The sequence below is a fragment of the Channa argus genome, chromosome 14, assembly GCF_033026475.1.
Source record: "Channa argus isolate prfri chromosome 14, Channa argus male v1.0, whole genome shotgun sequence".
NCBI lineage: Eukaryota > Metazoa > Chordata > Actinopteri > Anabantiformes > Channidae > Channa > Channa argus.
The window spans coordinates 21341187-21367296 of NC_090210.1; the positions used below are offsets into that span (position 1 = coordinate 21341187).

The window sequence follows — 26110 nt, forward strand, 5'->3', positions numbered from 1 at the left end:
TAAAAGATTCTCAATCTGTATTCACTGAGGCAGGAAATAAACTTTTTACATATATACAAAGGTAAGACATGGAAAACATTTTCTCATAAATATCAGATTACATGTTTCATCTTGCAAAACAGTGTGGTAGAAGTTACATTTGTTGCATAGAACAGTAGTGATGAGTAGTTAAGAGAAGACCACTATAAACAGTTGGGTGCAAAATTTTGAATCCCTTTATTTTAAATTAGCAAAAAAAGTAAAAGAGATATACCAACATCCTGGAATATTTCCGTCAAAATATGGGAAATCAAACCTTTGCATCCAACTGTGTATTACTGTACAAGTGCATTTTACTTCCTACTGAAGGGATCTGACAGATCAGCAGACAACAACATGAGCATCATAAACATGTTCAAAGTCTAATTTCAAAACGGTCATTTAATTTATGCACTGAACAAATTCAGATGAACACTGACAATGGTTTCGATGTTAAACTAATCTCCCCAATGAGACGATTTTAATAATCATTAAAGTTAAAGAAAAGCTGTAAACCCTCGTGTAGCGTCGTGCTTAAATCTAAAACCTACGATCTAAAACCACCTCTTTCACATTGTGGACAACACAATGATTCTTACACCAAATCTGTTCTCAAATATTTACTTGAGCGTGCCAACAATAGTGAAAAATATCATGAATCTCCCAATTTAAAAAAAAATTAATAATAATCTTCAACCAAATGTTAGCAGCAAACACATAATGGAGTGTTTCAGAGTATTAAAGGCTCAACTTACATGAAATAAGTTTCAATTAAAATATAATTAGGCAAATCTCGACACCTAATGTCTTAATGTTAGGCTGTACAATAACATTATTGTAATTTTCTTTCAAAGTACAACTGAATTTAGTAAGTACTTACAATGTGTGAAAAATATTTTATTTTTGTAGATGTTTTTAAACTCAACATCAGGCACTTGGGCACATCTGAGAACTTAAGAGACAAAGAACTGAAACTCTGGGCTTCTCTCGATTTCAAAATTAAAGCAACCTGTTTCATGTGCTCTGTTCAACTGAAAGCACTTCAATAACCACATTTCTGTGCCAGTTTAAATTTGATAATTATAAAACTGGCTATAAACACTGTAAGTCAGCTTCATAACACTGTTTCAAGTTATATTTGCAACATTTAAACATTATGAATGAACATTTTACATTACTGCTTGCCTTGATAATAGGCTCGGCATAAGGTTAACTCCCCATCTCCAGGAATTTCAGTTTAAAAGAAAGACAATGTATCTTTTGAAGAACAGAAGCCACTGTGGCCAAATGTGGTCTTTTTTTTTTTTTTTTATAAATGGTGACATACGGAATTTCATATAATTTCGCGAGACCTTTTAGGGTGAATGACAATATTCTCCAGATTGAAAAGTTGTGCTACAAGACTATAATAACACTTGAAAGTTGCTCTGATATTAGATTATTTTTAGTTTTAATAATGTGAGTTTGCAAAGTAAGTAGAAGTACAAAGTGATGAGGGTAGAGGAGCTTAATCCCTGAGTTTAATGACATGATAATGTGATCAGCTTTAACTTGTGCCACGTTGTCTTTCAAAAGTTACACTGTCTTGCTTCAAATCTAGTTTCAGAGTGACTGCTAATGAAAAGCAGAAGGCGGATTAGGTTCTGGGCAGAAAGAAGGTGCTTTTTACCAAATCGATGTCGGGATTTACATATCTTGTAAATGCTCTGCTCGAATTAGCGGCATAGACCGGCCTGACTAATTTATGGTTTATTCGTTAAACGACCTATCAAACGACTACCAAACATTTGTGCTTTAATTTAGTGGGTTAAAGCCAATTGTAAGATCCAGACGACGAGTAAAACTGCTGACCTTGCTAGACAAATACAACCCAACCTCTAGGACGTTAGGATTTAAAATGCACAAAATCACAAATTAAGACCAACACCCAGGTAGGTTTACCTACAAACTACACGGAGGAGACTTGTTGGTAGAAAGTCCAGGTTACTTGACGGCACACAACTGTGGTGAAAACGTTCCTGACACACATTCATTTGAAATCATTAGTTTTCACCTGAGTGTCAGCGCACAGTCTCATTCTGACAAATGTGGGTGATGCTTTTTGATTTAGTTTAGAGCCTAAATGAAATGCTAAAGGCGTCAAAGCACTTTTTAAACACACGTACATCAAAGGAGGGCTCTTCTGTACCTCATCTCATTGACAAGACATCTAACATTAGAAAATTGTAAGGAAATAAATCTACTTCTTCTCAGAATATTAAATATACACAGCTTTTCCAAAAATAACGATAATAGCTTTAAAAATAGTTATTTCTCTAACTTGTGTGTGCTGGATTTATTCAATGAGATATACATTCACTTGAAAGATAAAAACAAATAAAAATCAAGCATTATTTTTGTCTCGTTTTATTTTTGCAAGATCTTATTGAAATTTGTTGGGTTTGTTAGCTAAGCTTCAAAAAGCCTCCATATCACATCCAAGGGTAAAAGTTTCTCCCCCCTCTGTGTGTGTGTGTGTGTGTGTCCGTGCTACACTGAGCACATGTGTGTCCCCCTTTCCGGTTCGTCCTCTTCCTCCAGGCTGCTGGAACACTCCATCATCTCTCCGCAGTCTCTCTCGCTGCTGGGGACCATTGGAGACCAGCCCTCCCCAGATATGTCCTCCTCGTCTCCCTCCACCCCCCCCTCTGCCTCTCCGTCCTCCCCCCTGCTTCTTTGCCTGCAGTAAGGTGGGATCTCCACCACAACGTATTTCTTCGCCCAGCCACTCACCACTGCCCCCTGCTGAAAGTCATTTCCAATCAGGCCTGTATCAGAAGTGGAGATAATCCCTGGGAGGTTAGAAGAAAGACAAAGTTCTTTATGTTGTGTGTTTTTAACATATACAGTGGCAACAGAAAACACACTATATTTTACCATTGGGATGATGTTTTCCTGTTAGTTATCTTACATATAGGCTGCGTGTTCTTTCAAACCTGTCCAACCGTTGTTTTTCCAGTGCACGCAACACTGTTGAGTGTTGAGGTGCACGTAAGACAAACTTCAGGCAATGATTTTCTGGGATAGAACATGCAGCACTACACATGGCATCAAATCGGATACAAACGTAAAAAACCTCATTCCAACAATAAAGTCAAGTGAGGCAGAGAAAGGCACCATGATTCAGGTTACAGGATACAGGATGTGGTGTTTTACACCACATGCTGTTGGAACAGTTTGCAGGTTTAACTTTCAGCAACCCCCGTTTTTACTTTCACACACTGAACTTTTATATCCAAAACTGCTAAAAAGACACCTCACCTGGCAGAGTTGTGGAGAGCTGACTGGAGTTACCGTTATATGAACCGTTATCGACAGAGTTAAGAGCAGTGGCGACGTGAAAGGCCTCGGAGCGGGGAAGCTGGGGAGACACCGGTAACGAGTGGCACTGTCTTCCGGGCAGCTGCTGCCAATAATACGACGCCTCCTGCTGTGGTCCGGCAGGTCCATGAAAGAACGGCTGGTTACTGAACGCGCTCCCCGGGGGTGAGTTCAGGTCAAATACCAGCGAGAAGACAGATTTGCTGGGCACGTCGTAAAACTTAATGTTGCCCCCACAGAGGTCCTCTCGGGCAGTGAATGGGTTGATCTTGGAAGCTTTGGGTGATCGGTGAATATTCGGGGGGTTGTAGTAAGGGTCCTGAACATTTACTTTCCTTCCTGGTTTGCAAGAGAAGATGTCCGATTGGCTGCGGCTAAGCCAGATATTCCGCTGGGGGCGGGGTGACTTGGGTGGGATTTTCTCATCCTGGAAAACGAGAGGGTTCAGTCGTTTGAAGCCCTGGATCTTCTCACCTTGAATAAAGAGAATGTATCAGCTGTAAGTATAGAAGTACATGTGGGATTTCTTAGAAGTACAAGCAAACACCAATTCATTTTCACACTGTTCTGATGTTACCACTAGGTGGCAACACAGGCCAAGTCACACACTGAGTTCCTCGAATCCTTACTTCATAGGGGGGATTTTACTCTTACACTTCTGGGTTATAATAATCTTATAAACTTTATATAATAATAACTGAAGCAGGAAAAGTACCAACAAATAAGTAATAGGTTCTAAAACCTTAAAGCTCACTAGGAATTCGATTAGAAACAGTTTGTTCACTAGTTCACAAAAAGTTTTATATTTGCAAATACCTAAAAGAATTATTCTTAACCTTCACAATCAGCCGAAAATGATTTTGTCATGCCACAAGCATATTTCTTACTATGAGAGTTCTCTTGGCATTCGAGAGATGTTGGTCATATGAGGTCAACAGAGAGGGAGATAGAAGGGGAGGGGGCCAGAGGAAGTTCATGACATAGCTATCAACAACAGAGCAGTCAGATCAAGGCCATGTTTTCCCCACAACAGCTACATACGAGATGTTTCTTGTGTCAACAGGCACAGACTGTTACATGTGGACTTTTATTCTTCCTTCTGATTTCAGAGCAACACAAGATGTAATTAACCGCATTTGTCAAAAGTTTAGTCCTGCACCCTGTGACATCGTGTGTTTGTGTTCTCCTTCACACACTGCTTTCTCGAGGAAAAAGGAGCCAAAACAATCATTAAAGCCTCCTGACGCCATCATGGGCAGATATACGGGCGACTGTACATGGACCAAATTAGAAGTGAAACCTTTGCCTGCATGGATCAAGTATCTCAAAATAGGAAAGTTTATCTCTGACCAGTTTTCCCTTTCAAGTCAAGATGAAGTTTATATTATCAGCATCCAAAGATTCTGGGACTGGACTCTGAGTGTCTGAAGTGTGATACTGATACTAACATGAATGTTGAAATATGTGTGTGTTTGCCTTTGCTTAAATTACTGGGGCACAAAGAACAGGAAACATTAATTCTACAGTGGATTTTACTCTCCAGTAAACGGGCCGTAAAACTCTGGCATAAACGGTTGTATCCGGTTGTTGGTTTGGGTGATGGCAGAGTCAGCTGCCTGCTTGTTACGGACATACATGGACCAACAGAATCTACAGGGTGTGTTTAAAGAGGAACTGGTGTTAGAAGAGGTGTGAGGTTTCAGACTGGATCATTGCTGACTGGATAATAAGTGAAACACTAACTGACAGACTAAAAGCAACGTCTGTGTGTAGTTGAGATGAAAAACATTTCAGCTTGCCTTCTTGGATTACAGCTTCCCTTTCTACCACCTTCCCTTTCCACTAAATCACTTGCATCTTCTTGTAAACAAAAGCTTTTATTCACTGTCCATCTAAAGTCAGAGACAAGTGTGATTTCGTGTGTGTGTAGAATTGTCACCTTTGGGTATGGATTTGTCATTGTCCTCACTGAGCTCGACACACTCTTGCTCCATCTCCTCGACTTTAAGGTGAGGGAGGATCTCCTCAAGGTGCCGGACAATGTCGGTGAAGGACGGACGGAGTTTAGGATCCATCTGGGGGGGGGGGAAATGGACAATGTGTAGAAACATGAGATTGTTAAGCAGGGAAAAAGATAAACCACCAGGCTTTCAAATAAAAATGATCTACATTCAACATCTAAGCAGAGTTGATGCCTTTACAGTGTGTGACTAAATGTGACTGATGTCAGTCAGAAAGATTTAGTTGAGGGGGTTTTTTCCAGGGGAAAACCGTGAATGGAGGATAAGATGTGGATGGAAAGCAAGACACGAGACAAGCGTAAGTAGGGACGGACACAGCTAATGCAGAATTAATCAGCAGGGTGCTGCACAATCTTTAATGTCCTCATCCCGTCATTTCAAATTCTACGTATATTTATTAAAGACAAAACAAAACAAACAAACAAAAAAACTGTTCCAATCCAGTAATTTCGATGTGAGCAAATCTAAACTGGAGAAATCCAATGAATTAATTTGTATTTGATTTACTTAACATTCCTCCTTATTAACCAAGTATGAATAGTGTGGAAAAACTCCATCTGTCAATTAGCCGATCAAGCTTTAAGCGAATATAAAACCCCTGTGGGTAGCGAGCTAAATCCGATTATTCAGATAATAAGATTTTCAATCTGTTTCTGAAGAAGGGAACTAAAGTTACTTAAGAAATTAAAACAGGAAAAACTCTTTAAACAACCAAAGCAGCCATTTGGGTAAATGTTTTTTACATCTTAGCCGTATGCACATCAGAGCACACGACTGGTGTGAATCTACTTTACAAGCTGCATTTAGCCAACAGCAGCCTGCAGCCTGTAGAACAACTGAGACCGAGGTGACAGGAGAGTGGTGGGCTTACATTGCAGCAGTTGAAAGCCAGCTGGAGGAAGTCAGGTGGACAGTCTCCAACCATATGCTGAAACGTGTGGTAGTCGAGGCCGAAGTTCTGGATGTTCAGAAACACAGTATTAAAGTCAAACAGGAAGTTCTTTTTTTTTTTACAATTCCGACCAGAGGAGGATAAAGATCGCATTTGACATTTTCACAAACTGCAACTCCTCTCCCGAAGCCAGCTTTATGTCAGACTAATCCCTCTGACCGGGTCCGGCTGTCTGCCCGGTTCTCAGATCTTTGCAGAGTATCACAAACTAACAAACAAAAATTCATTTCAGACCTTGGATTCATTTAAGCAGGTCTCAGAGGCACGATCCACATCAAGATGTGAGGGATGATCATTATCAGGTTTAAAAAAATGTTTGCTGATTATACTGGCTCCTGTATTAGACAATTTAACCCTTTAACACAGTCTGACTGAGATACATGTTCTTAACATTTATGTTTACTCGAGATATATTTTAAAATAGTATAATAAGTTTCATGTCAATTTTGTCATTCTAACAAATATGCACTGAACTGTGTGCAAAATGTACTGAGACGTGAATGTTTTATTTCCCCGAGTTGAGTAATATCTGCCAACACTTTGAGTGATGTGAATGCTCTCAGTGTAAACAGAGTGATTATGGGAAATCGTCAGGCCAACCTGTGTACAAAGTAAACACACTCATGAAGTATTATGAAGCTCTGTGGCGGAAAAGTGGAGAGATCTGCAGTTACCTCTGTGCGGGGAAGAAAGTCAGGGTCAGCCTGGATCCTAGCAATGATCTCACACAGGATTATTCCATAGGAAAACACATCAGCCTAAAAACACAAAAATCTGATTAGAAATTTAAAAAGTTAAACAAGAACCTTTCCTACATGAATATGTCTCCAAGAAAAAGACAGAGCCATCTAAATTATTGTTGTTCCTCTATATTTTGTTGTAGGTTTCTAAGAATTATCTGGTTTATGGAGTCAGAATTTACAATCATTTCCAGTAATCCCCTACGTCTGAAAACTAATTCTATGTAAAATGTCTAAATACTATAATTTACATTCTCCATTTTAGAAGTATAATTAAAGGAAAGTGCATCCTTTACAAGTCATGAGTGTTATTTTCTGCGTCTACTGAGGTTCCAGACACGCCTACTTAGTATTAACTGCTTAAAAAATGAAACAATCTGAGGTCTGAGGTCAGAGGTGGTGATTTTACCTTCTCATTGTAGGGTTCATCTCGCAGGACCTCTGGAGCCATCCAGAAAGGAGAACCAACAACTGAAAGCTTCTCTCCCTCAGCACTAAATACAACAGAAACACACACACACTAAATGCTTGTTTGATAGATTAAATGCAATATGTCATGATGTCAAAATAAGGAAGTCATCTGTGCCCGAAGAATCAAAGAACTTCCAATGCTTTGAGCTGACTCCTGACCTCCGCATTCCTGCTTGAATGATCTAAGACCATTTTCACAGTGCATCTAACTTGCAGAAACAGAGTCTATTTGCGTCGAGCTGTTAGAATTTGGTGAAAAAGACAGTTTGAGAGAATTTGTTGGGGCATGTGACGTGATCTCCAGCCTGCGTCTGCAGTGTTCACTTTGACAACCTTTTCACACAAAAAAAAATGACCCTCATGCTCTATTATCTATTTTAAATTGTACCAGGGCGAAAATCGTCGATGTCCAAGTTTCAATCCATCTTACAAAGGTGCCAGACTGTGTGTGATGAATCTTTATTCCCTCATCACTTCAGTTCAATCAATTTGGCCCCATTTAGATTTACATTAGGTGACATTAGACAAGAGTTATTTTTGTGCCAAAACAATCCGTCGTTTCCTGGCAAGCTGCGCCTTCTCACATAGCGAAAAATAAATTGTCGGGCTACATTACAAGGCTTGTCAACTTTACTCCTTAAGACATGCTTCCGTCTTCCGTGTGTTACTGCAGCGTCAAAAAGGCTAAAACCCTGCATACCCTGACAGCATACTCCTGTTATCAAAACACTAACGTGGAGAATGTGAGCGGTTAATGTTAGTGTCTGACCCGTGTGTTAATAAATAACTCTGAGGTGGGTATGAGGACGAGGAGGAGGAGGACGAGGAGGAGGACAAATGCCCGTCAGTGAGTTTAAGTATAAAAAACTACAAAAGCAAAAAAAAGCACTTTCTAAAGTGTCAATAATAAGACCGATTCCTGACGTAAAATGAGGGGCAGTGCAGTTATAGCAATAGTATAGTTATAAGATACTGGAATTATCACCTTTCTGACAATTAAGACTTAAGAACTGAGAAAATATAACATTGTAGATGTAGGAATCATGACATGGCTGCTGTATTGGATTAAATTAGATTGTACCTAGTAAAGTGGCCAGTGAGTGTATTTGCCAGTAATTATTTTTAGATTTTGGTCATTATGTTATTAATAATAAAGATCCAACACTTGATATGTTTATGTAGAACGGTAGAAGACTTCTTACAGATTAGAGGGGATCTTTTCAGCCAGGCCAAAGTCTCCCACCACTGCTGTGTAGCCATTGTCGCCGCATTTGATCAGGCAGTTCTGTGGATACACAAAATCTTATTAGCCTGGAAAAACAGTTTTAAAATGTACCAAAAAAGTCCTCCATGATGCTAGAACAGCATAGAATTCAACATTAATAGAGGAAAACAAAAACAACCCCCGGTTTCTGTTCAGCACTGTGGCCAGGCTGACTAAGAGCCATAGTTGTGTTGAGCCTAGTTTTCCCTTAACTCTGAGCAGCAATGACTTCATGACTTTCTTTATGAAGAAAATTGTAGCCATAAGAGAAAGAATTCACTAGATCCTCCCCCCAAATATTACAGATAGATCTTCATATACTGTAGTGCTAGAATCATCAGTTAGGCCCCAATCCCTGTTAGACTGCTTTTTACCCATAGATCTCACTGAACTTCAACTTTTACCTCATCTAAACCAACAACCAGTATGTTAGACCCTATTCCAACTAAGCTGCTCAAGGAAGCTTTACCCTTAATAGATACGTTCATATTAGATATCATCAATCTATCTTTAGAAACAGGCTATGTATCACAGGCCTATAAGGAAGCTGTATAATTAAACCACTACTTAAAAAACCCTGTTATGACCCAGGTGTTTTAGCCAATATGTAATTTCCCCTGTATTTCTAAAATTCTTGAAAAAGTAGTCGCAAAACAATTATGTGATCACCTTCATAGGAATAATTAGTATGAAGACTTTCAGTCAGGATTTAGAGTTCATCATAGTACAGAAACAGCACTGGTAAAAGTCACCACCGATCTTCTCATGGCCTCAGATAATGGGCTCATCTCTATGCTTGTTCTGTTAGATCTTAGTGCTGCATTTGATACCATTGATGACAACATTTTATTACAGAGACTGGAACATGAAATTGGGATTAAAGGAACTGCACTAGGTTGGTTTAAATCTTATCTGGCTGATAGATTTCAATTTGTTCATGTTAATGATGAGTCCTCCATGCACACAAAGGTTAGTTATGGAGTTCCACAAGGCTCTGTGTTAGGACCAATACTTTTTACTTTATATATGTCTCCTTTAGGCAACATTATTAGAAAACACTCCATAAATTTCCACTGCTATGCTAATGATACCCAGCTACATCTATCTATGGAACCAGATGAAAAAAATAAAAAAACGTCGTAGTCATAGTCATAGTATTTGGGCCCAAAAATCTCAGAGATATGATGTCCAACCATATTGTTACTCTAGATGGTATAAGTCTGGCCTCCAGTACTACTGCAAGGAACCTTGGAGTTATTTTTGACCATAAAAGCTTATACTTATAGTCATGCTGCTATAGGCTTAGACTGCTGGGGGACCCACCCCCCAATGCTCCTTTTCTCCTCTCGTGCCTCTCTCCTCTCCTCTCACACCACATTTTCCACATTGTATGACATTAACTTTGTGTTCCTTCTGTAGTTGTCCTTGTCTGTCCCCCTCTCTCTGCCCCCCTCTCTCTGTCCCTTTCTTCAGATATACTCGGCTTTGGAGCTGTGTGTTTTCCAGTGTGCAGCTACTGGTCCTACCAACCTGCCCGATGTTTTGTTTGCTCTTTTTCTTTTCTCTCTTCACTTTCCACTCACCCCAACAGGTCAAGGCAGATGGCCGCCCACCCTGAGCCTGGTTCTGCTGGAGGTTTCTTCCGTTAAAGGGAGGTTTTCCTCTACACTGTTGCCTATGGCTCGCTCAAGGGGGAATTGTTGGGCTCTCTCTTTATACATATATATAGTCTTAACCTTATTCTGTAAAGTTCCTTGAGATGACTTTGTTGTGAAATGGCACTATATAAATAAAGTTGAATTGAATTATCACTATTAAATTTAGTTGAGGAAGTTGCCACACAGGGGTGTTTAAAAATACATATAGTGACTTAGCGTTATCATTTAAAAATTCCACTTCCTAGTTAAACATGAGCCTTTAATATTATTATTATTTAATATTATTATTATTAGATCATTATTATTAATATCAATAGGAATTCTTTAACTCCTCTTCCTCTTTGCCTTGAAAACAACCATTTTTAAATCTACAGTTAGTATTTGTTGCAGTTGTCATTAATAGTTTTCAAGTTGTGTTGAAATGCAACCTTGTGTCAGTTAATAAACTGACATTTGGCAGCTACAGGTATAGAGTTGTTTGCCTAAGATATGAGTCATAAGCAAACAGACTTTGTATTAATTTGAGGAACTAAAATTTACATGCTCAGTGTCTTAATTGCAAAATTCTGTTTACCTGCTTGTCTTCTCATATTTTCCAGTGATATATGTAATTCAAACTTAAAAGCTCATACTGGCAATGAAAATGGGTTTCCAGCAAAGTGCATTATGTCTGTGTTCCTTGCCAGGTTCATGCGAACATTGGCTCTGGGTCAAGTCGGAAGATCTGACAGTGACAAATTGTTCCTTCAAAGGACTCTAGGCCAAAACAGCAAATAATTCACCAAATATCTCTACATATTATATCTATAATCTAAATCTCACATTCAGAGCTCAGTTCATTATCCTGGGACCCAACACAATCAATACAATCAATATATTCTACTCCACCTACATTTGCAAATATTGTCATTGATAGGGCTGCATTTTACTGGCTAGCTAACCTTGGAGGTGAGGTCCCGGTGGAAAATGCCTTTAGAGTGCAAGTAGGCCACACCACTAGCAATATCTCCGGCCAGTTTCACCCTGGTCGGCCAACTCAGAGGTTTGTTGCTGTCCAGAAGCTGTTCCAGGTTTCCACCATTGATGTACTGAAGGATAGGGAAAAACACAACTGAGGTTCAGAAATCATTTCAATTGAGTACTTTCTACAGCCTTTATGGAAAATAGATTAAAATAGAAATGACAAAGATAAGTAATTGAATTGAATTTAATAATTTAAATTGAATGCACAGTGTACCCCATAACGCATTTACCAAAGAACCATAGACTAAAGAAATGCATTGTTTACTTTATGTACTCTGAAAAGCTAAATGTTCCTTTTTTGTCTGCTTTGTATTAATCAGCAAAGGAGGCGTCAAATAACTTCTCACAGGAATTAAATGGTTGTTTTAACACAGTAACTGGTGTGAACATAACACATCATAGCAACATAACGCACACGTTGGTCAACTTGTATATAATGACTGATTTTTGCTTAACTACAACATGCAAAGCAATTGCCCACATGACTATCGCAGAGTGGATGCCAAGTTGGTTGCTTGCTTGGACTATAGATTTCCTTATTGTCTGCCTGGTTGGCTAACTGCTCTAACTGGGTGAATAAAATACAGCTGGCTGTTCAAATTGCTAATAGAACTACTATTTTCCGACATGACTTTGGACCATCTAATCAGCATAGAGGCTGAGGAGCAGGCAGCCCTGAGGGCACATCCGCTCAGTGGGTTTAAAAGTATCCCGAGTCCTTCACCATGATCCAAGGGAACTTATTTAGCCTTGCTGTTTGCATGTAAACAAATAGACACTGTAATCCCAAGTCGCTTATCACGAACAAAAGTGGTTAACTAAAAAGAGCCTGAAACAAGCTGGTTGTGCTGGAGGTTTAGCCAGATGTTATCGATGTAACTGAATTAGGACAATATGTTTCTGCTTATTTATGCTGGATAAACAGGGTTATGCTCAGTTTTCAGCTAATCTTAGCAACGTTTACACTGTAAGACTCTGCATGAATGAACTGTTACATACAAACATTGTGTTCCGGTGATAAAAAAAAAAGCTCAAGGCACAAAATCCCCCATCTCATTTGATAAACCCTGTAGTGCTCTTTAGGACTAATTTTTACCCTAGTATCCTAGGTCAATTATGTTTTTCGACGGACTTGAATTAAAGCATAACGCACTGTTCAACCCTTGTGAACAAATGTGCAATAAAAGCTAGAAGTGTCCCCGTGCATGTGTGAAGTCAAATGTCTAACCCCAATAGGATTAGATCCCGGTTTTCTTGTACCCACACATTTTCTCTCCCTCTCTCTCACACACACACACAAACACACACACACAACATCTCAAAACAGCAGATGATTACAGTATTTATCTAACAAATTCCTCAGTAGCCGCATGGTTCAGCATCTGCTGTCTGCTTGGTGAGATCTGGGGGCGGAAGAGGGGAAAACTCCACTAGAGACAATTAAACTTAATCCAACCTCCTTCCTGTGTGGGCTCATTTTAAATTCAGACAAACTATTTTATTCGCACGTTCATAGAATATGTATTAAATGCAAATGTGCCTGGTCCAAAATGTAAATCGTGTGGTTCAGTGGAACAGTGCAACTTCTGTGTCAACTAAAAATAAAGAAAGGGAGGAAAGTTGGTTTTGTAAAAGGCTCTAGCCTGGAATTTGCTTTATCTTATTGTGGCGTTACTGATACACCAAAGTAATTAATTGATATAACTCATGTTTGAGAAAATGAGAAACCTACAATTAAACTGATCCGGTGAAACTGCCTACTGTACTGTACGTTTCATCCGTGTGTCTGAAGTGTCTTTAGGCAAGACACGCATGTTCCTGGTAGGCAGCATCAATGTGTGACTTAGTGAGAGAAAGCTGATAGTGTGAAGCACTGGATAAAAAGCACCCAATAAAAATCATTGTTATCAGGTCCATAATGTGGCAGAAAATTGTGAAAATATATGCATCACATTATTCCAGAGTCTACAATGATCTCGTCAGACTGTTTTGACTAAGCAATAGTCAAAAAAAGACCTTTATTTAACTATATGTACCTTTGTGTTCATCTGAAAACAGTACTAATATATAGTTAAAGACACGCTTACGTTTAAAATGCAGACACAAAATGGAGGCATACTGTAATCACACCTGTGTACTGCCTTTCTCTAGCACTTCCCACATAGAACTAGTTTGTGCTGAAATCTTGGTGTGAAATGGTGCGTTTGTATGTCATCTCCTACCTCTGTTAGAGCATGAAGCTGGCCCTCGTGGATACACACTCCCTTAAACCTACAAAAACAAAGGAAAATGAGCCAAATGAATATGCGTTTAAGTACCGTTCTCATAAATTCCTTGTTTAAACTTGGAAACAAGAGGACATTTGTTTAGAATATGACTAGAATTAATGTAATCAGAAGCTTAGAAACTCACACAGTTTACTTATGTTTACAAAAAAAAAGTGCATACAGTTTAAACACATGACCTTCTGTGTTGTGAGTTAACAGAAATAATTGTTAATAAATGATTAAAATTCCAATGGGCATGACCAGACAAGTGTTTGTTGTCTGGATAATAGCAGGTCAGCTGCTTCACCTGCATACTTTTCGTTTCTCTGTCGGCCCCTCAGTTTCAGCTTTCTTTAAACTGCCACGTTTTAGCTTAATGACAATATCGTTTCTTTTTGTCATTTCTCATGAGCTCAAGAGCATCCTGAATGCTGAAACCTTAGTGTACTCCTAAAAATGTGTGTGTACGTGTGTGTGTGTGGGTGTGGGTGTGTACAACAGCATTGGAACTGTGTTTATATAAATCTAAAATTTCCTTCAACACTTGAAGGCCTCATAATTCCAAAGGCAATTAAAAGGTCAACTTTGTGGGACCTTGTTGGACTTTAGCTAACAATGACCCCTTCAGTGTATCCCTGTAAACACACTGACACATGCACAATCCACCAGGCCTGCTCAACAAAGATAGCATTGTAAAGGACACTATGCATGTGTGTGTGTGTGTGTGTGTGTGTGTGTGCGCACCCAGATATTTATGCATGTATGTGCATGTTCAGAAACACCCCCTCACTCGCCCAGAAGCCCAAAGCTCAGAATGTGAGTTTTATGAGGAAAACAACAAAAACAACAACACTATTCTTGGTGTTACTGTGAATAACTTTGAAATAGCTTTAATCTGATTTCCCACATGCCCTAAAAGAGAGCACCATGTAGTTCTCCCTTCCTCTTTTTGTTGTTACTTTTTGCAAAAACGTGAGAAAAAAAAAAAACTTTTTCCATTCATGTCTTACCAATAATACAAAAATGCAACTACTATAGTTTTTAGTAAATATAATAAATAAACAGGTCTGCATATACTGTATTACTGGTTTAGCTATTTTTGTTTACCCAAAGATCAGACTGCCAGAGCATTGGATATCAAAGTGGAGAAGCTCTGTGTGGTGCAAGTGTCTGTTATTGCCCAGCTCATATGGCAAAGTCAATATTATACAGCTTCTCTGTCTCTTCAGCTGTTAGCCGTAGAACTCAAACTTTGTGTGACCAATCTTTGAGCACAAGCTCACAAAAATCAAAAAACAAAAAACAAGCGGCAGCCTTGTCCTGTTCCCCTGTGACAGAGAGGGCTCTCCTTGCTTTTCGCCTTCTGGCAGCTGCTGCTCCTCTAAACACAAGCTGGCAGTTCATAAATTCCATTTTTAATGAGGTCGGTATATGACAACGTTTCTAACTAACCCCAAAGGAAGCAGGTCACAACCACATACAACTGAGAGAAGAGGTAAAAGGTGAAAGCAGAAGTAGGACAAACTACTGAATATTTTAGTAGGTGGATATAACACACAAACAATGTGGGACATCCTCATGTATAATTAGCAGTCTCTGAGTGACATGAAATAAACTGCGATACATAAAAGCTATTGGACCAACAGATTTGCTGAAAGGAAATTGCAGCCAATAATCAATGTCTTACTACAGGGGGATAGTCCTGTTTTACAAAGTAGCTCGTGTAACATGATAATGCAATAATCAGCTAGAACGATAAGATGAAAAATCCCACATCACAACATTATGCTTGCTCAGCTTACAACATAGCTTCTGATGTCATCCCCCTTTGGACAGCAACCCAAGTTTCAAAAATGGAAAAGAATTCACACATTTTCTCACTCGGGTTTTAAACTTTTAGTAACCACTGCAGTGGGAAAAATGTTCAGTTACTAACCTCAGTATATTTAGATGTGAAAGCCGGTTCATTAGTTGAACCTCTCGCAACATGTTAGCTCTGTTGCTGCTGAGCTTGTTCATCTTAAGAGCCATAACCTGGTCTGTAGCTCGATGGCGTACCTGTAAGACAATAAAATGATGCCACATTTTAGCATGCGGAACATATCTGGGTTAGGTTTTCTACATTCCGCTGGCTGCAAAACCTGAGCTTGTGTGAAGTTGTATTATATCACGTTTTTAGCTTGGGTGGCTATAGGTAAGGCCCCAAATAGCTCTTCTGTAAAAAAAAAAAAAAAAAAAAAATTAAAAATACAGAACTTGGCTAATGAAGCAAGTTAACACGGGAAGCAGAAAAGGAAGATGACACATAAAAGAGAACTGAAATGAGGTCAGTCATTGCTGACCAGCCATGACAATGTAAATGTGTCATTCCAGAGCTGCACAATCAATTTTATACTATTGCATACTGGGATTTTAGTTTCCATCTAATAGTTACGTACATAGTGTTGGCATCTCCTTCCATTTACGGTTGTCTGGTGTGTTTCCCAGTACGCTTCCTGAGATAGAGACTATTAATAAGTCCAAGTATTCTCATGCTCTTTTCTTTTTTAGTTAATAAAAGCAAGTAGTGTTATGTGTTCAGAATTTCTTCCACACACACACACACACACACGCTTTCCAAAAGTAACTGCAGTCCATTTCATAGGGTGAAACGTCTACTAAATCAGCACTTAGCACATTTATTCTGCATATCTGACCTGTAATACAATGTACATTTTGCAATTCGAACTATATAGATCAGTCAGTATTAGAGGCAGGAAACCCAAAACTGCACCTCTATTTATAGCCGGTATCACTACATTGAAATAGAAAGGTAACCCGAGGCCCTGATGCATCAAAGGTTTCAGAGGTGTCAGTGTGCAGTACATTATTTACCAAGAATGTAAGTTCTACTGAATACCCTCATGCACGCATGCAAATAGGAAATATAAACCTCCAAACCACAGAAGCCAGCATACCAAATGACTGGGCTGCTGCAGGTTGATCTATGCTACCTTCACAAACCTGTTTAGACCATGAATGCAGAACCTAAAGGACTAAAGTGATGCACTGGTGTCTCTAGGTAGATGTCCAACAGCAAGCAAACAAAGAAGCTGGTCAAACATTTCCACTAGTTCAACAGATAAAGAATAAAACACAGGAAGTCGTTCAGGAGCATAATAAATACACACACACTACAGAGCTACTAAGTGTTATGTTAGTATGAGAGGTGTTTAAGCTGCTACAAGTTTGACCATTATAAATCACCAGCACAACCATTTCACACCAAATACAATAAGAGGAGCTATGAATAGTCCAAATGTGCATTTATGATATGCTTAGATGTGCAAAAAGATTAACCGTCTGATTTGACAAACACTTTTTGTCAAATTTGTCAGCTCTTTCAGACTTTCACAATTCAAAGTATGGACACGTGGTACCAATGAGACTATCATTCATATTCACTGCAATAGAAAGCAGCCTTATATAATTTGCTTTCTAATAACGGCTCTGTAAACCGTTTTACATTATCACAACCACGCTACACTGGTGACACCATCATTGGACAGCATCATTTACAACATGAAATTGAAAAAAGGGACAAAGTTCGTTTGGATTGCAAAGTCAGTATGAACCAAGTAATGTAAGTGAGATATGCTGCTTGAAAACTTCTTTCACTGTGCAATTCTGTTCACATCACATGGTGTGTTCATTTATCAGTAATATCTATAGCATAAAAACCATGTAGTCTGATTCTGTTTAGAGGAACTGCATCTGCTCAATTTCTCTCTCACTCACACAGAAAACTCTCTGTTCAAGTTCAAAGGAAGGGGCCTGGCTATAGGAGCCGACAGTCTCCACCGCAGGACAGGGGAAACAACAGATGGCCACCCTTCTGAGGGCTTCCTCCCCCACATCCGTCTGTCCTCCTCCAACCCCCTCATCTTCACTCTCCACATTTGCATTTATTCCTGATCCCCCTCTTTCTTCTCTCCCTCTGACCTCCAACAGTCATTCCCAGTTCTCATCTTCACCAGCAGTAGTATCTTTCTCACCCATCGTTCCTCTCGGATATGGCTTTTGTAAACTGCAGATTTCTGGAAAACAAGCCGCCATCCCCTGAACTCCGTAAACTCCTAAGCCTTGTACCTCACTTGTAAGTCGCTTTGGATAAAAGCGTCTGCTAAATAACTAAATGTAAATGTAAGTAAATAACAATTTTTATCAATTCAAACTAAATATTAGCTATTATAACACCACATTCTGGTATGTAACCTATATTTCCCTGAAGAAGAAAAAAGCTACACAGTGCACACACAGCTTTAAGAGGTTCAGTCCGACAAGATTTGCTAGACAACTTCAAAACTGTTTGCTTTGCTTTATTACTGTGTATGACAGGCTAAGATCTGGTGCACAGTGTTTATCAGATCTACAGAGAGAGGAGAGGTGGAATGTAACAAACTGAACACCCAAGTTGACAAGACGTTTTCAAACTCCAGCACAATAACAAACTGGCCACTGCTTGTTTCAAAGGAGCCATAGCCTCTGATATATGCTGTAAATGTGGATATCATTAGCTGAAAGTGATCTCTCTTGTTTTATGTGGTGCTCACTTGTAGTGCTGTGCATTATGAATGAGCTCCAGTGTTGACACAGCTCACAATGGGTTGTATTTGACAGCTGGCACACTCAGAGCACAAAGGGTCACAGAAGACGATTGACCTAATGTGGCTAATAAAAGAAGTATTAAAGTATGCTTTGATTTGGTCCAATACTGACCTTCCAAGCTGGCTCGATCCATCCCTGACTACAAGCATAACACTGAAGAGTCACCAATAACTGTCAGACACTATCAAGAGTATCATCAATCAGACCACCTGACAAAAATACACAATGGAAACTGAAAGTCACACCAGGTCATCAATCCAGTGTAACATTTTACTGTTACATAGATGTTCAGTAGATGGCGTATTGATTCATGAGCTAAGGCTATATTGAAATTCCAATAAACCCAGAGTGACTGGAAACACAGAAACTAAATGATAATGCAATCTGAAAACAAATAATGTGAAATGAAGCTGAGCCTGGCTTAACACCATGTAAAACATTACTCAGACTACAGTCTTACTGTATATCTACCCCCCTTTTCCACCTTATCCTGTGTGTAAACCCTTTAGTACACCAAACATGTTCACAAACGTGCTTGTATGATATGAATATACAATTACACAAATGCATATATACTCACATCAAGTCACAAAGGCTAAATTTAAAAATGTATTATTTCAAAATGCAGATGAATGACCTGTTCAAAAACACTCCACATGAACAAAACGCATGATACACAAAGATACAGGACCAAAAGGAAGTGACATAAAGTGACGTAAAATGAAGATGCCCAAGAAAAAGAACAAAAAACAACTATTAGATGACATTAGACAGCAAGTTAAAGCTAATCTCTTCCCACCTTGAAGACATCAGAGAAAAATCCAGATCCAATCCACTCACAAGTGAAATCATCAAGGCGTGTGAGACAGGAGAAGGCACTGATGAGGGCTTTGTAGGACGATGGCACCCTGGCTACCTGTAAAACCAAATGAAGACACGGGTAATGACAAAATGAAAGTCTGTATCCTGTAGGACCACAGCAACAATATAATTCATTCATATAATTCATATAATGTCATTCATTAACCTCACAAAATCCCGAAATCTTACCAAAAAAATCATTTTAGCTTATAGCTACACTAACATGTAAACTAAGTCTGACAAAATCATTTATTAAATGATTCTTGTTTATTAAAATCAGTCATTATGCTATAATTCACAGAAAAGTCATAAATATGGATAAAGTTGTTGTCATATGTAAAGGTGGATAACATAATCTAAACCTATTTAAAAAAGTAATGCCAATATTTACCACTTTTGATCTATTACATAAACCAAGCTTTTCGATGGTTACGGCCTGTGACCTGAATTAATCCAGTTTAATCAATTAGAAGTTAAACTGCAAAACTAACTTCTGCTTTTTAACATTGACGTATTCAGTTGTGAAAATCAAACATGTTAAAAAAAATTACTTAACTAGATCAGAAGGCAAACCATGAGAAACACACAAAAAGTGTCACTGAATTTATGTCCTGTCAAAAAGACTTATCTCCTATGATCTGCCTCTATGAAATTAACTGAACTTGATAACAAGTACAGTTCATTTTAACAAGTACAGTTTTTTTTGAAAGGGCTGACCTGTTGTGGTGGACCCGTCTCACTGGCCCCTACCCCTCCGATACCGTCTCTGTCCTCACTGAGGCATTCAGGTCGTGTGGGGAGCCCAGCAATGGAGTTGCGTTTATTCCGGTCCATGCTAATGTTAAAAAGGGTGATACCAGTAAGGGCAATGTGGGCCTTTTTCTGTAATGTACCCACATGACAAGAGAACTGGATTGTTTTAATGGTGGCGAGGGGTCCGCAGCAGCACAGTATTTACTCAGTTTGTGTCCTGGGAGAAAATATGTCACACACATAGATTTCAGTTTCCAACTAGTGCAGGTCCTCACTGGCTATAACTGGGGAGTCCACCGGGATGAGGGTTCACATGTTTAACAGATGTATCGTTAGTCCTTGCAAACCTGTAGAAAGTAAAAATATCATATATTTTAAAAAGGCATATTGTTGTCGCAAGTGTTGATAGATTGTCACACATCTGCATACTAAGAAAAAATACAAATACAAACAAGCAAAAGCTGCCATAATACACTTTGTTAAAAGTTCTTAATATTTAATTGCCACTGTAGCTGTGGACTGGGCCTTGCTCTAGAATGGATGAGACAAGTTGCTGTTGCTCAACAGCCCCAAATGTAATGGCCGTAATAGGGGCTGATTGTCCAATTATGGGAGATTAGCCAAGGAATAGCTCAGGTCCAGGACCTTTCTGCCATCCAAAACAAAATCAGCAGGGTACAAGGGGGAACAGGAAAGGAAGTCTGTGGCTAAAGGTCAGTTTTATACTTGTAAACAATGTGCCTTTCTCACTTTTTAGAATACCTGAGTCCAGGGGGAGATTTCTTTGGCTCACACAAGATGATGAGTGTGAAATTGGAAGAAAGATTCCAAAAAAATAAATAAATTAACATAATAAAACATTAATTAATGAATTAAGCTGAGAACGGTTTTAGTTTAAGTGTAATATCTGCTTGCTCTCTGTTGTGTACAATTAAACAAGCACAGCAACAGCAGTTGGGAAGAGAAGCAACCAGAGCAAAAAAGCTAATTACAGTGGCCCAATTTGGGTTCTTGGGTACCCAGGCAACCATTACTGCTTAGCCTCGTTTGTGCGCACCTCTTAGTGATGCGTCGGTCGAGAACGAGCCGGCTCTACCAGCCGAGAGCCGGAACTTCAGCCGCTGCAACCAAGGAAGGGACTTTATTTTGATGGGTACATCATACGGCCAATCACACGTGAGGACACACTAGGATGATACCATTATGTGAAAGAAGGAACTTTGGCCTTTATTTGTTTGCTGTGGTTCTTTGTTCAGTTGTTCATTTAAAGGTTTTACTAAAATGTTAAACAATGGTAATAGTTTTTTTTTGGAATGTTAAAAAAATAGACAAAGACAACATAAAAATAAGTTATTTTAACTTGTGTCCAGTGGTTGAAAAATGATCCCCTGCAAAGATTGTTGTGTGACAAACACGTGGCAATTGAGCGGAAAACAAAGCAATTCCAGACAAAATGTTTCTACAAATAATTCCACAGAACGTGGTAAGAAACCGTGCATCTCCACAGCTACACACTCTACTTTCCACTACTACCTTGTTAGCTCCAATGACTAAACAAATACCGTTTCTTTGAGATCTGGTCAGTCCAACTTTAAATGCAACAACTTCAAAGGCAGTTGTGAGAAGTCGTTGATGACATCATTTCCCACTTACGAACTCCCATCACTAGTACGTCTGTAATGTTGAAAGTTTACTATTATTATCCCAGTTTTAATTGTTTCATGGTTTTTCTTTCACAATTTTGAATCAAAAAACAAAAGCAATGTGACTTTATTACCACACACATTACATATAAACAGGGAAACTAACAAACAACCTTTGGCATCTTTGTGACTAATGAGAACATCTTTCTTCTGCAACACCGGGCTTTTAGCCAGTAGGTGGATCAACAGAACAAAACTTGTCAAATATTTGTCAAAAATAATGACAGAAAGTAAAAGCTTTGTCTTTGATGGTGGACTGTTACTTTAAGGGCTTGTGTCCCTCAGTTTGCTTGTTTATCTTAAAAAAAAAAGAGTTAACACTTTTGAAATCAATACTAGAAAGCCTCCCATTGCGCAATCTGAGGTTTTTTTGTGCAATCATACGTACTGTGCGTAATTACAAATTTACAAAGTGCGTACACGGGACATAACCATAATTGTTCAGTAAACTGTGTTGCAATAAAACTATGGAAAACAGCAGAAGCCATGCAGATCTAAAATACAGTGGTACGTATTAAACAAAAGCAGAGACACAAAAGTCAATCTTTGGCCCGGATATGATCTCATGAGATCAGATTCTAAAATCAGCTTTGAGATGATGCAGCAAGATTCTGCTTTGCTCCTTTAGCATTACATCACAGACACTAGACTCTCAGACAGTTACTGTAGACCTACTACACAACTTCTGAGATCATTCTCTATCCCAGCCACATCCTTAAAAGGCTTTTTATCCTCGTCTTTATTGGTTCTCTACAATGACATATTGTTTGATGCCGAGCTGTAACGGTACAGCAGAAATAAAAGTGCCTGTGCCAAGAAAATTGCAAGCGTCGGGCACCAGGCCTGAGGTTTCCTCACTAATTTTAGCTGTTTTCCCATTCAGGAGCAAAAAAAACGGTTGTCGTATGTGGACGGCCATGAATACGCCAACATGTGAAATTCACCCTCAATTGAAAACTGCAAACTTCTGTATCCGCACGCCCGTATCAGTGGTCAAACCGCCTGCAAACTACTTCCTACACTGAATTTCAGACATGCAAATGAGCAAACCTGTGTTACAGTCAGAGACACTGCAGGCAGCTTCCCAGGCTTAAGCAGTTTATTATAAAAGGACGTCTGCCATAAATATGAAAATCAAACTCTTTTCAGCAGCGTCATTCCAAAATACAGATAAGCCAATGCTAGAGACAGATACCATAAAATAATACTATTACAAATATGATCATATCGTAAAGGCTTCAAATATTCTACACTATTATAATCTCCCATCTTGCTGGAAAACCTCTTGACGAGTTATTAAATCAAATCGCAAACAAGACACCACTGTTTCATTGCTATATTTGTTTCTGAAACTGTACCCCGTTGCTTTCTTATCCAAAGGGATTCATTTAAACCACCACACTAAAGGGATCATGCGTGGAAATGCTGCAATTTTAAAAGGCGGCCTTTTTTTTTTTTGGTCTGTAAAATGTGGCCTGCTGCTACTTCAAAACAGATGTGGCATCTCTGAAGCAGCCTCTGGCAAAACGTTTCAACAGTAGTTTGGGAGCCTGAACAAGATCCAACTATGTCCCTGGGGACTACAGGCTAAAATAAATGTCAGCAATATATTTAAAAAAAAAAAAAAAAAAAAACTTAAGTGATGTTTTAATGATAGGTTACTGCAAGAGTGTCTGCCAATACAAAGAGATTAAATAGGCGTCTGGATGTACATGGGAGGCAGTCGGGTGTTGATGCGTGTGATCATAAATTGACTCTAAGCTATTCACACAATTTTGAAATAGAGTTTGATTTTTTTTTGTATTGTTTTTTTTTGTGTGTGTGTGTGTGTGTGTGTGTGTGTGTGTGTGTAAACTTCAATGAACACATTTCTGCAATTTTCTAATCAGTTGACCTTTCTCCTGTGAGCCATAGAGATAGTTCAGGACCTTTATCATCTAAATATTTGTGAAAGGTCACATTCAAGAAAAATGAATAGCTTCCACTTATCGGACCACAATCTCTTGTGGTTTACGATACATGAGCCGCCGCATACCTGTCATTCTCCAAGGGTTTAAAGTAATGAGCAAATCCGTGGGGCAGCTACCGTGGAAAGAAATGCCCAGTACAACGCTTAGCATGGACCGCAACAGAGCCAGTGCCATCACAAGAGACTCATTCAACAAGTGATGTCACCTGGACGCAGGGAGATGAAGGATTATTAGCTGGATCAACATGTTGGCAACGTGTTAGGCGGAAAATGTAAACAAACCACGGCGGCAGCAGCTGGAAGGCGAAAAGTTCAAGTCGATCGCTTGTAACTTAATATGGAAGTTTAGCTGACTTACCTGTTTTGGTTTTGGAAAGATATCTGCTATCAATCCAAGCTGGGTCCCATGTCCGAAGCACTTATCGAAAACGACAAGCTAAGGCAGCTAGCGCAGAGCTAGCCAGCGCGCACCGCCTTGTTTGTCAACACAGCTCTCACACATTAGCCTGCGATCCACCAGCGCGCACGAGGCAAGAGACGTTTCGTCAAAGTCCACATTCCCAAAGGCGGGATTCTCACACGTGAACTGCGTTTTGTGTCGTTCTTGTTTCCACCAAAGTCCAAAGTGCGACGTTTCCCTTACGCCACCCGCGCTGTTCTTTCTGCGGCTCGCTGCCGTTTGACAGCCCAGTAGTCTCTCTGCTCCCACACGCCCCGCCCACGGTTTGATTGACGGGTCGATAAACCAATCACCACGAGGCTGTCTCCGCCTGCGCAGTTTAAACTAATTTAGCAAAATAAAATGTTCAGAAATGAAGTGAATGAAGAGCTTATATGAAATGTTTTAGCTAAAAATGGACAATTCCACAGGGTTCCGATTTCTTATATTGCCCAGTATTTGATAAAATAACAGTTTGGTACAATGAAACAAATCATGCATTATTTCTCATTTTAAGTAACAAATTAAAAGCAACATTCACATTCATGCCCTGAAGTAACATCCAATACCATATAACATATCCTTAGTTTTTCATACCCTTTTTACTCAGTGAGCCCCTCAAAGCATCAAAGCCTGTAGTGTGGAGGTTTACCAGAGCTCAATGGGTCAGACCTTTATTAACATGGACATGTGGAGGTCAGATGTGTGTCTGATCAATACAGTGTCACAATGAAAGTTCATATGGCTCTGTTGTAAATAAGAGACATTTTATGATTTGACTCAAAAGTCTTACATTATAATATTCTAAAGATTTATCTGCAAATTCTAAAAAGCCTTTTTATGAATAGTCACAAACGTATTAATAAATGTATATATATATATATATATAATATTTCTGTTGACAGTTGTATGATTAACACAGCTTTAACATACTGCTACTGGTTCTTTGACAGTTGCTTTGCTGATTGTCTTGCTTGATAATCACAGATGACAAGTATTAAACATAAACATTAATGTAAACATTCACACTAAGGTGAATGGAACTGGACTGTAGATAGTCGAAATAAGAGAGCTGCAAATATTAATAATCCGCTATAAATACTGACATCAACAGTGGTACTGTTGTTTCCATACCGCTTAACATAGACTAATAAAAAGTGTTTGCTATCCTCAAGTGGTCAGAAAGAGATTCTACATCACACTGTAGTAATTAGATACTTAGTATTTGGAAGAGCGGGCTGTGTGCTCATAATTATGGCCCAGAGATTACAATTTTCTTTACAATTAGCTTTAGGTACTTGGCTTGAAGCGTTCCTCCATCCCACATGGAACACTATGCTTTCGGACGTACTTCCATCCGTCCATCACCTAACCACTTATCCTGTTCACGGTCACAGGCGGCTGGAGTCTATCCCACAATCATTCGGCTGTTTACTGTTAGGTTATACTTTAATGTAACCGAACTCTGTATAGCAGAATTTGTAAAGCAACTTAAATCTTAAGCTCTCAGAATGCTCAGTGAATGTACTAGCAATTGCCTTCTCCCACAGATTATCTGTTTATGGGTTTGACTTGTTCAACATCTTGAACAGTAAGTAGTTAGTAAAAAATGAAATCACCACATTATATTCTCCAGGCAAAACAAAAAGAAAACAAACGTACTGTTCTGGCAAGGTGAGCGTGTTTATTTGTACTAGGGAATGATGGAGAACACTGTGAGTCAAGACCAAAGCTGCGTGCAGATCACGGCAGTCAGTGAGTTCATAGAGGTGGACAAAATAATAGAAAAGCCAGTGCAACAGCTCTGCAGCAAAATATCAGTTTGGTGATTTGCTTTCTTGGGGGATGTACAAATCAGTACGTGCAGCTGCAAACATATCAAATCTATGTAAATGAAGGCCCGTTTGTGATTGCAGTTGGGTGACCTCATAGTCATAGGTGGCCACATTCATACCAGAGTTTTG

The 26110-nt window shown here is 39.1% G+C and overlaps 1 protein-coding gene across 4 annotated transcripts; it reads right to left on the reverse strand.

Annotated features, from left to right (window-relative positions):
• On the reverse strand, positions 1-24404 carry tesk2 (testis associated actin remodelling kinase 2). 4 transcript variants are annotated; one of them, XM_067529165.1, is made up of 14 exons: positions 24066-24403; positions 20276-20382; positions 20000-20117; positions 19221-19337; positions 15711-15832; positions 13730-13778; positions 11426-11572; positions 8765-8847; positions 7501-7585; positions 7026-7109; positions 6271-6357; positions 5318-5453; positions 3319-3852; positions 1-2849 (listed from the first exon to the last, which is right to left on the reverse strand). In XM_067529165.1, the coding sequence occupies exons 3-14, from the start codon at positions 20114-20116 to the stop codon at positions 2548-2550; spliced, it is 1863 nt and encodes a 620-aa protein (XP_067385266.1). In that variant the 5' UTR covers position 20117; positions 20276-20382; positions 24066-24403; the 3' UTR covers positions 1-2547. The 4 variants fall into 4 exon arrangements, with proteins under 4 accessions (XP_067385266.1, XP_067385265.1, XP_067385267.1 ...); XM_067529164.1 differs by having other exon boundaries at positions 20241-20382; XM_067529166.1 differs by having other exon boundaries at positions 1-2825; positions 20000-20382; positions 24066-24404.
• Between the last annotated feature and the right edge of the window lie 1706 nt (positions 24405-26110).

Bases quoted from the DNA above. Each gene is read 5' to 3' on its own strand.
- tesk2 (XM_067529165.1), bottom strand. From the start codon at position 20,116: ATGGACCGGAATAAACGCAACTCCATTGCTGGGCTCCCCACACGACCT. The intron at 15,833-19,220 runs GTGGGAAGAGAT...ATTGTCTTACAG, and splicing joins TTTTCTCTGATGTCTTCAAG to GTACGCCATCGAGCTACAGA. The intron at 3,853-5,317 runs GTGACAATTCTA...TCTTTATTCAAG, and splicing joins TGACAAATCCATACCCAAAG to GTGAGAAGATCCAGGGCTTC.